Source organism: Coturnix japonica, chromosome 1 (genome assembly GCF_001577835.2).
Source record: "Coturnix japonica isolate 7356 chromosome 1, Coturnix japonica 2.1, whole genome shotgun sequence".
NCBI lineage: Eukaryota > Metazoa > Chordata > Aves > Galliformes > Phasianidae > Coturnix > Coturnix japonica.
The window spans coordinates 73,689,557-73,700,650 of record NC_029516.1 but is presented as its reverse complement, the minus strand read 5'-3'; the positions used below and the strand labels follow the sequence as shown (position 1 = coordinate 73,700,650).

Genomic DNA, 11,094 nt, shown 5'->3' with positions numbered 1-11,094 from the left:
GGGAGAGCTTCTCACCCGCTACCACCTCCTCCACAGGACTGTCACTGTTGCTACATAATGTCAAGCACCAGGATGGTGTGGGTGACCAGTCAGTGTGCTTGGATCAGAGGTGTGGGAGGAGAAGAGTTGCTATCCTTGCCCATGATCTCCATCATTAGGGGAGGAAGAAGATGTAGCGCAAGATGGAGCTGAACAATGGCAGGCTGAGGAGGACTCAAATGCAGCTCCTCTGGCTTCCCAAATCCTCTTCCCAAAATGCTCTTGAATCCTCAGAACTTGCTGTTGCTTCCCCAAGAACCCTTCCAGATGTGCAGCTCCCATTCAGATGACGGCATGACTAATTTGATCTGTTCTGGGGGCTTGGGTGTTGCAAATGAGGTTGCTCAGCAAGGTAGTTGGGGGCACAGCCAGGATGCACCCAGAGCTAAGGATCACTGGTGGGATTCAGGCTTTCTTTGACTGAGAGGGGAGCAGGCAGCAGTACATGAGGTCTGCCTAAGCAGCGACAGTCAGTGGTATAAGAAAGTTGTGCAGACAAAGACCAACTCTCAACACAATGCATGTCACCAATGAAATCTTCATGAATGGCACGTTAACATGCACTCAGTGCTAGCATGAGGCGACACAACATCACTGGTGAAGAGAAGAAGGGAGGGGAGGTGGGGGGGTGCATCACTGAGCAACATACCCGCCAGCTGTGGGGCTGGAAATGAACAAAAATGAGCACAAGTGCCATGGTTCAGGTGACAGCCGCAGAGTCCCATACTGCCTGCTTCACCTGCCACCCACCAGACATGCCAAGCAATGCTGTCGTAGGGCTGGGTTAGCACTCCCACTGCCCAGCTCCTTCCAGAAAGACTTGCCTCTACCCTCCGCTTGGCCATCCAAAAGGGTTTGAAATCTGCTAGCAAGTACGGGGCCATATATTAAATCTAAGTCTTTGTTCCTCTGCTTGGACATTACCAGACATTTCATGTAACTCTTGGAATATTTACAAACCGGTAGAAGAAATACCTTTCTTTTTTTTTTTTTTAATTTTTTTTTTTTTTTCCATTTTGTTCGCTTCCTTTTATAACACTAAATGTTAAATCTCCATCGATCAAACACAATGACACTGACAAGCTCAAAGAACTGGTGACCCATTCCAAACCCCCCCTCTCCAGTCCCGATGCAGACAAGAGGCAGTGGGAGGCAAAGAGCGCAGCAACCTGCAGGGGATGGGGAGGCAGGAAAATGAATGAGGAGAAAAGAGAGCTCCAGAGGAAAGGGCCTGAGATACGGCCAGAGGGCAAGGAAGGGAGAGCAGCTGAACTTGTGTTTCCCGTGTTCATCTGAGCTCTTGTCTTGGCAGATGCTCTGAGTAATTCCTGCTAGATCTCAGGGGGAGTGGGGTGCCTGCAGCACCCATGGGGCACATCTGGGGTAGATCTGCTGTAAGCCTACCTCACAGCCACTCAACCAGCACACGGATCTGTGCACACCCTGCAGCAAAGACCAGAAGCCAGCACTGAGGTTGTGGCCATTGTCTACAGTGAAGAAGCAGATGGCTTCAGGAATTGGGTGTCCTGCTTTTTGTTACATATCTGTCTTTAAAACAAAAGCCTCTGTGCTTTCTTCAAAAATATATGAAGCCCCTCAAAACTCTTCAAAACACCCAAAGCCATGCGGACATAGCACACAAGCACCACCCCAACAGGGCTCTGACCTGTGCAGGACAAGATAAAGGACAGACCTCACAACGACCAACATGCTGACATGGAAGAGAACCCTCAACCTAAACAACAAGGACTTAACCCAGACCCGAGGGGCAGCCTGGTGACAGCAGATCCAGGGGGAGCCAGACATGTTGGCCATATGGAGTTTCCCCAGCCCCAGATTTGGGAGCAGCATCAGCCATCAGCATCAGCATCAGAGTGTAGCCTACTTTTTCACTGTACCACTTGAAACCCCTTCTAGCTATGCCTAGAATTTTGGACCAGTTTTTATTCTTACATTCACAGGTCCTAGACGTTTTCTGATCCAGTTTGTTTTGCACGTTTAAGCTGCAAAGTGAGCTTCATCCGGGCAGGGGTGTAAAACACAGTAAGACAACAATAGAAGGGGGTACTGGCTCTATTTAGGAATGACCACACTGTGGGGTTCACACCCACATGAGCTGCTCTGCCAGTACGTGAAGGATGAAAGCCAGACGGGTGTGGGTGGGAGGGAAAAGAAGGTGAAGAAAGGATGCAAAATGGCTCCTGCTGGAGGTGGCCAGGCACTCTGGAGAGGGGCCACCATGGGGCCCTGAGCTACACCTGCTCCTCTTTCCTCAGCCCTCTTCTCAGCCTGAGAGATCTCTCAGCATGTGGTCTCACACTGACAAGGCAGGACATTATCTACAGTGGGATGGGCATATGTACACGTGGACTGTTCCTTCGGCATGCTTAGGGAGAGCAGGAGAAAGAGAGAAAGAGAAGACAGAGCACACACACACGCATGCACGCACGCACGCAGGCACACGCTGGAGAAAGACACTTGGTCAAACAGAGGGGGAGAGGGAAAGAATCAAAAACGCAAATAAAAGAGCAAGCTGGGCTGGAGGGACACAGCTTTCCTTCAGGACAAAGTGGGATGTTGCATGAGGGAGGGTGAAGGACAGAAGGCATTTAGCGAAGTGCACGGGAGCATGGGATGATGCAAAGAGAGGAAGGGGTTCTTCATAGGACACCAGTGCGCAGAGAGCTTTGATAACTTGCTCTGTTCATTATTATTATTTTTTTTTCCTTTTTTTTTTCCTTTTTTTTTTTTTCCCCTTTTTTTTCTTTTTATTTCCCAAAAGTATGAAGTGCCTGAGCATCGGCTCACAAAAATGACCAAGGGCATCCAAAAAGTTAAGTGGCTTATAGACACCGAAGCAAAGACCTCTTTCCGCGAAAGAAAGAAAGAGGAGGGAGGGAGGAAGGCAGGTGAGGAGTATGTAAAACAGCAAGGAGGAGAGAAAAGAAAAGGGATCTTCAATTCAATTGGCTCAGCGGGTGTCGTTGGTGTGGCTGCAGCGCAGCATCCTCTGGCTCCATGGGCCCTGCGGGTGCCCCATTTGCCTCTTGCCTTGTGAGGTCAGTGCTGTGACGGCCGGCAGTTGGATATCAGGTAAGTGGTGCTGAGTGGTCCTGCTGTGGTTTTTCCTCTCTCCCCTCTTTGCTCCTGAACAGGCAGAAGTTGTTGTGATAGAAACGGTCCTCTCGCTTCTTCTCTCTCCCCCTCTTTTTTCTCTCTCCTCTCTCTTCGCTCTGTCTCCTGTATAATGCGTTTTGTTTTGTGTGTTGTCGTCGTCGTTGTTGTCGTGTTGGTTGTTTTTTTTTTTAATTATTATTATTATTATTATTATTTTTAATTTTGATTTGTATTAACACTTGCTGAGTAGGCAGAGCAGGGATGCTGCCAACAGCCACAGTGGGACGGCCAAGCTCACGGAGCCATTGTCTACTCTCCCCGTGCCGGGTCCTGCAGGGTGAGAGAAGAGAAAAAGAGCACAACGTCACACCTGGCTTGAGGACACGGGGCTCCAGCATGGCACAACTCCCAACACTCTCTCCCTGTGTGACACCCAGCCTTGCAGGAACGGGGTTTGGGGTGAGTGGAAGGCTTTAACCCAAGGCCACCAGCACCACTTGAACCATGGCATCCCCTGTTGTGTCCCCATCCTTGCAGTGGCCCTTGGGTGTAATTGTGCATACTGGTAAAGTACTGGTGTTCAAAGCCAGACTGGATGGGACCCTGGGCAGCCTGATACAGTGGGAGGTGTCCCAGCCCATAGCAGGGGCCTGGAATGGGATGGACATTAAGATCCCTTTCACCTCAATTATTCTATGCTTTTATAATCTTTCTATGATTCTTTGGCAGCAAAACACCACCTCTGCAGGCTGATGCATTATACTGGTCCAGTCAGTCAATCCCCCAGCCCAAGGACTTCCCAATACCATTCCTTACTCAGGGTGGAGGAGGGCATGGCACCAATGGGGTAAAACCAGAATTTTTTGGCGAGGGTAGAGAACAAATCTTTGTGTGCGCACAAAGATGGGTTTGCCAGAAGGGGCAGGGAAGAGAGCTCTGCTGCAGCAACAAATAACACAGGCTTGCTCCAGGAATATTAAGTGCAAACGCTCCTGACATCTCCTCATCTATCCGCTCCTTGACGGGTTTCCTTTTCTGGATGACTTAAAAGGCAGTGATGCTGTTTTAATTTCACCCTGCAATGACAACCCTCAGCAGCCTCTTCTTTATAGCGAGGCAGCGCTGTGTGTACGGCTGTGCTTTCACAAAGGCGTGCTCATCATCATTTGTGTGTACATGTATGTGTGTGTACATGTATGCACTGTGTTTTACACAGTAAGATTCTGAAGTGCAGAGGTGGATCTGAGTCTATGTAAAGACTGATCCTGATGTGGAGGAAGATATCTTTACTGGCAAGAAGAGCTGTTTCTAATGGAGGGCTGCAAAATAAATACACAAATAAATAAATATGCAGTTGCTCCATCTCAGCTCCATCTTCAGTCTGATGAAACCTCTATGCTGCAGCACAGGTAGCAGCTGAGGTCTGTCTGATGACAACTGGGTAGCCCCTCCACAAGGGGGGTTACCCAGAGCCCATAAATTCTGTGGCATTTGCAATTGTTGCTTTTCTTTCTAAGGTAGCCTTCCACATTCTAGATCAGCTGTGCCCCAGCTTGGTTCTTTTATCACTAGGTTGGAATGTGTTGAATTATGTGGAAAATTTGTGTTCTATCTATGGCTTCTTTTTTCAGGTATTCCCTGTTCATGTGCAGCTTTTTCTCACAACCTACAACACTATTTTTCCCCCTTGTTTAGATGATAGGATCTTATTTATCCCCTAAACTCAGGAATAAGCTCAGCTGCTGCACTTACCTGACCCTATGTGTCAGAGACTGCATCTTTCTTGGTCAAATAACTTGGGAGGAATGACTTTCTGGGGCTGTTTGAACCACATTTTGGCAGTGAATAAGTCACAAAATGTGACCCACCAAATAACCAACAACTCACCAGGCAAGGCATGCTGTCCACAAACTGCCTTTCGCCATCGCATTTACACTATGTGGCTAAAATACTATTTTTCTATCTGAAACACCATTTGTAACACACACATCAGCAGCCACCAGCCCCCTCCTCACCACTGTTCTGTAAGGTGCACATAGGACTCGAGTGTATCTATGGAGGCACCTGGCACGGCAGTGACAGTGTTTGACCTCGCATGAATATTGCTGCATGGTTCTGGAGACTGTGTGTGTTGGTATGGCATGGTAGGGTAGATTAAGGTGGAGTAGGGTATAGTACAGTGTGGTATGAGACAGATACTCTTCCACAGTACGCTGGTATAAGGGAAGACATGCAAGGCATAGTGTGATGACAGTCTCAGCAGCTTCTGCTCCCTGAGCTTCACTAAGTTTGTGGGTACCTGATGAGCCAAAGATCCCATCTGCATGGCTGGCAATGATGCGTGCTGCATATCTGCACGTCCTTGTGTTCCTCTGCTGAGCTCTCTGTGCCACCGCAGCACCTGCGGCTGCACCTGATCCCTGACCTAACCGCAGCACCAGCCAGGTGCGATGCATTTCCCACCGCAGGCACTGTGAAAAATGCGGGCCGGCTCCAGCCCAACCACCAAACAAAACCTCCCGATCCCTGGGGGCGGATGCACGGGTACGAGTTGCTGCAAGCCGACACTCAGCGCGGTCTCCGTCGCCCCCTGGTGCTCCCAGCACGTTCGAGCATCCTGTGCCCAGCGCCTGGCATGGGGCAACCGCGCCCACCGGGCAAAGGGGCTACAGAGGAGCTACGGTGCTTTCCTGCCACATCCCGGTAAGCCAGAGCTCCGAGAGTCTGCCTGGCAGCCTAATTCCTGGGCTGATAGCAGTGGGCATGGCCGTGCAATAACACTCAAGGGGGTTCCTTCCATCGTAACCAGGGAAATTGGGTTTGTGAGAATTATAATACTCTTATCTGGCAGTATTTCATAAGTGTGACCCTAAGGCTCCCCATAACCTGAATGATCAGCCACATTCAATAGGTCTGGAAGGAACAGAGGGTAAAACCGCTGCATTTCCCTTCTGTGCTTGCAGACAGTGATGTGTGCAGCAGGGCAGACTGCTGCCATGGGATAACCACGTCCAGCCTCAGCCATCTGCACCATGCCAGGGCATGAGGCAGCCTCATCAGCCCTGTATGCACCCACTGCCATTATGGCTGCCTGACCCTTTCCACAGCAGGGTCTCACTTGCTTATTGCCCAATAGGCACTAACATGGCAGCTGAACGTTTCCATGTTGTGTAATCTGCTTCTTCCATGACCTTGCCCAGCCATTTATCATAGCACCATAGCACAGCTTGGGTTGGAAGGGACCTCAAAGCCTACCCAATCCCAACCCTATGCCATGGGCAGGGCTGCCACCCACTAGCTCAGGCTGCCCAAAGTCCCATCCAACCTGGCCTTGAGCGCCTCCAGGGATGGGGCACTTCTAGGCTCTTTGAAGACCTCTGCATCCACAGCCTCCCTCAGTTTCTAGGCTCTGCAGTGGCAGTTGGCTGCCAGGAGCAATATCATGGTTCTGCATTACACTGGGTGTCACCTTTTACCATGACTTCAGAGTGCTGGCACTAAGAGAAAGGCTGGCGTGCCGCACGGTGCACACACTGCACGCAACCTAAAACTTCACCCCTCTTTCTTGCGGCCTCCCCAGCACAATGCAGGAGGGCCAGGCCAAGCAAAGTGCTTGAGGTGGGAAGGACTGGTTTGCATCTTAGAAAAAGCCGCTCTAGGGCCGGCGCAGAGGCTGCGCCCTGAGCAATGTGCGTTTCTTCCCACCAGGTGGCAGCCGAAGGAAGAGAAAAAGACAAAGGGAAAACAAGCGATAAAGTAACTACGAAGAAAACACCATCGCAGGGCTCACCCGAGCCCCGGCTAAGTCCCTTTGCAATGGGCTGGCAGCTCAGCCCAGCCCATGGGTGCTGGAGAAGGGACGCTGCAATGCCAGGGACTCTGCAGTGGGTGCCACCGCCTGTGTCGGATGCAGAGCTGGCCAGGCTGGTTAGCCAGCCAGAGGCCATGCTCCCTTGTTTCCAGCCCAGCTGGCAGCCAGCCCCTAAGTCAGCACCATTCCATCCACTGGCTGATGACCATCCTTCCCTGCTATATGCCACCTGCAATGGAATAGCTCTGGTTGGCATTAATACTCCTACCTCATGTAGGTAATGCCTACTTTTGCACCTTCGCTGCCTCTTGCAAGACTGGCAGCACCTCTGGTGGCACTGTATAAGGAGATGTACACAGCTGCAGCTGTGGAGGAGGATGTGCCATCCCACATAACCCTTGCTGAAAAAGACTGCCCCAGACCTGCAAGCAAAGCCACGAGCTCCTCGGCTGCACAGAAACACTCCTCCAAGGGCTGTGAGCATCACCACCACCAGAAATGCAGACTATGACTTTCAGATTTCCCAGCACAGACTTTAAAAAGGGATTTTTGAGATGCAAGCAGGGAACAGGCACGTTCTCGGTCCAAATAGAGAGGGTCAAAATCACCCAGCTGCCTCCATGTTTCACACTCACATTCACCAACCTGGAATTCCCCACTGGCTCCCAGGTCCCATCACCTGAACAAAACCAAAATGAAAACAGGAAAAGAAACAGCTGGTACCCACTTTTTATCTTATTTACATTAGCAAGACTCCTGGGCTTGGTATGTTTGTAGTGCTCATAAGGAAGAGCACACAGACAAGTACCAAAGGGTGTCGGAGAGCCATAGGATTGTTCCTGGCTTTGGTTGCCCCTGGGATCTTCTCAAAGAACATGAGTTAAAATGCTGTGCAAGATGCCAAGCAGACCCCGTGAGTTTCTGACTGAAGGTGAGGCCAAAAGAAGGCATGGGACAGTCTAGAAGGACTTCTCTGTGATGGGAAAGAAGGAATGATGGTAAAGCAAGTAGAGCTATGAGCTGTTTTTCAAGCTGTTCTCCATCCTGAGAGGCTCTGTTGCTGCTGAAAAGTTAACTCTATTTATAGCAAAGGCTGGAGAGTGGCTTCGTGAGCAAATAAGAGGACCAAAAATGAGGGAGGAATGAAAAATGCACTAAGGGAGAAGGTGAAGGGAAAGTGGATGGGCACCATAGTGGCACCAGGAGGGGACGTAGGTTTTACACTTGCCAGCTCCTCTGCAGGAACTCATTTTTCTACTCTGTTGATTCTTGCCAGGGCTTCAGAAGATGAAATCTTTATTATCATGAAGGCTTAAAAGGGAGGAATACTGTTAATTCCATTTTCAAGGTCATACTTTGAAAGTTATTAATTTCTTTCTTCCAAGGCTTTGCACTCTACTCTGAGGCTTTAGGGATTAGCAGCTTCTACTTACTTGGCTTCATTTGGGGCTTTCTTCTTCCCGGTTTTCTGTCTGTCCCCCTCTACTTTGAGAAGAAGACATACTTATTCACTCCCTGCTCTTAATGTTGAAACTATTTTGCTCATTACCTGCTTTACCCCTTTCTCTCTACCAGTTAATATCTGTGGGGTTCTGTTCCTGTAATTAAGATTTGACTCTAACTGCACTGGCAATAGGCTCTCTCTTCTAGGGGCAGAAGTACCACTCTGTAAACGATAGAGGATGCCCTGCCGCGGCTCTCCAGTATGATTAAGGAAATGTCTCTGGTGTCTATCAATCTTAGCATACTGTTTAATGTATGTCAGAATTTGCTCATGGTTTTTTAAGCACCGAACAGTTCTTTCCCATGTTTTGGAGCTCATTCATGGTGCACTAAGTACTCATCTATCATATCTCATGTCATAGTGAAGATTCATTCGGTAATGCAGCTCACCCATCCTTCTCTGAGGTCTGAAGTTGTATTTCTCAGTGTCTTTCTGAGCAGGCTGTGGTTTTCAAGAGATGGCTGCTTACACCACTTATCCTAGAGCTGGCTCACAGTAATACTGGTCTGATTCACTGAGGACTTCCATCCTACAAGCAGAAAGCCTAAAAATGTGTAGTGTAGCCTTCTGGGGGGATCATCTAAACCTGTTTGGCTTTGTGCCTTAACCCAAGTGCTTGAGATATGAGCAAAGATTTTCCTGCTCACATCTCAAGCACTTGTGTTAAGGCACAGCAGACCAGCAGCGATGATGGTTTGGCTTCTCATTAGGGAACAAAGAGCATAGCTACCCTCAACAAGAGCACACACAGACTTGCTAATGGGAAGCTCTGGAACCTCTTGAAAAATTAATATTTTCATCAGATTTCTGTGTGTCTGTTTACTCACTTCATCCTTGCTACCGTTTGCAGCAAGCTTAGCTGGGCACTTGGCGTGGGAAAGATTGGAGTGGTTGTGAACAGAAATGAAAAGGGAGGGGACATGCTGAGGGGTACAGGGATGAGAGACTGGAGCAGAAAGAGGACCGGGTTGGGCTGGAGAGTGACCAGCGTGTGAGATATCCAGCTGTAACACTATCTCAGCTGTGCCACTGTCTCTGCCCCTCTTAACCCTCTCCTCCAGTGCCTGCAGCGTGGTGCCCCTGACCTGCCCTTGAGATCTTCTGAAGGCCTTTTTCAGTGTTCAGTGAACATGAGAACTCTCAGAGTCATGAAAGTTAAGGCAGGCCCATAGGCTGGGGTACACCTCTAAGCATGGGAGACATCTAAGTAAATATTTCTTCATGCTGTTTGTAGTTTGCATCAAAGTAAGGATGAGTGTCTGTGTACAATCACGGCGTGTGACTCCTGGTCACCTCAACATCCTCACAGTGCAAGCAGGGCTTTAAAGCATGGGTAATGCTGGAGAAGAAAGTGGGATGCACCACCAAGCATGAGACACTTGTCATTTGAGCGAGTTCAGGAATACACTGGCCCACCAGCAAGCATGCGCTTCTGTAACACACCTACCGTGGAGGCAGCCTGGCTGGGTTTCACTGCAGCTGTGCTGGTCACAGCCCATCCTTCTCCATGGCCTGACCCTTTGCTCCTGCCCATGCATCCACATTGCAGAGGGACATGCAGGTGATGCTGGGGAAGGGCCAATGCATTCCTCTTTTGCTTGCCCTGCTGCTAGGCTTCTCCCTTCTTCTGGGATGCTCTGCTGACAGACCTGCTCGCCCATGGCAGGGCAGGCCTACCAGGAGAACTCTGCTTTTTCTGCAAGCCTGATTTCTTTGGAATATTTTCTTTTCTACCCTGCGCACCCCCTCCCCCCAAATCCCACACCTCCCTTCTCCCGGTTGTTTTTGTTTTTAGAGAGAGCGCTTAGACAGCTGTATTAATCATGCAAGCCCAGCCATGTGTAATGTACTTTATCAACAGCAGAGCAGACACTGAATGGCAACTGGATCGCAAGCGGGCCCGGTGCAGTGCCTGAGCTGAGAAGATAAACCTGCTGCTTCCCAAACCGACTTACCGTCATGGGTTAGTGAATGGAGAGACTGTTCACTTGGGACAACAACCAGAGGGGAGGCCAATTTGTTAGGCAAATTCTTGAGTGGTTATAGAGGAAATGGAAGTGAGGGAGAGAGGAGGATGATGAGGGTGGGAGTTACTCTTTGGCCATATTCTAATGGGGGTGGGAGGAATTTTTGTGTGTGCTGGAGGATTAAATCAAGACAACAATGGCTGTTCTTCCTCCTTCTTGCTGCCCTCCATGCTTTGGTGCCAGTCTGCTTGGTCGGCATCTCACCAAGAGGGAGACAGAGCAGGGATTTAGGTACACTATCTGTGCAGTGGGTAGAAGTCGGTCTCATCATCCCTGCAGAGGAACGTCCAGCTGGTACCTTCAGAAACTCATCTAACACACAGATGGTATCAGGTTATGAGTGTCCTCCAGGCAGGGGACATCTGCCTCAGGAGGGTTATGGCCTGCCTTTGCTCTGTTCTGCAGGGTAATCTGTCCATGCTATGGCTCTGATGCTATCAATGTCCCTGCTGGACAACTGATATTCCACGGCACTTTTTTTTTCTTTTCTTTTCTTTTTTTTTTTCTGTGGGTTTGTTTCTAATCTCTCCAGTGCAGTTGTGTGATTTCTTCCCCCACTGATTTCACCCAGCCTCCACTCTCCCTCTTGCATTTTG

General features: G+C 49.5%; 1 protein-coding gene across 5 annotated transcripts in view; it reads right to left on the bottom strand.

Moving 5' to 3' along the window:
• Positions 1-2,755: 2,755 nt before the first annotated feature.
• The window catches only part of LSAMP (limbic system associated membrane protein), a 909,725-nt gene continuing 901,386 nt past the window's right edge, over positions 2,756-11,094 (bottom strand). For all 5 annotated transcript variants that reach the window (XM_015875995.2, XM_015876028.2, XM_015876019.2 and 2 more), the window contains one exon: positions 2,756-3,486. In XM_015875995.2, the coding sequence (XP_015731481.1) occupies positions 3,389-3,486 (98 nt within the window). In that variant the 3' untranslated portion in view covers positions 2,756-3,388. The remainder of the gene's footprint in view (positions 3,487-11,094) is intronic.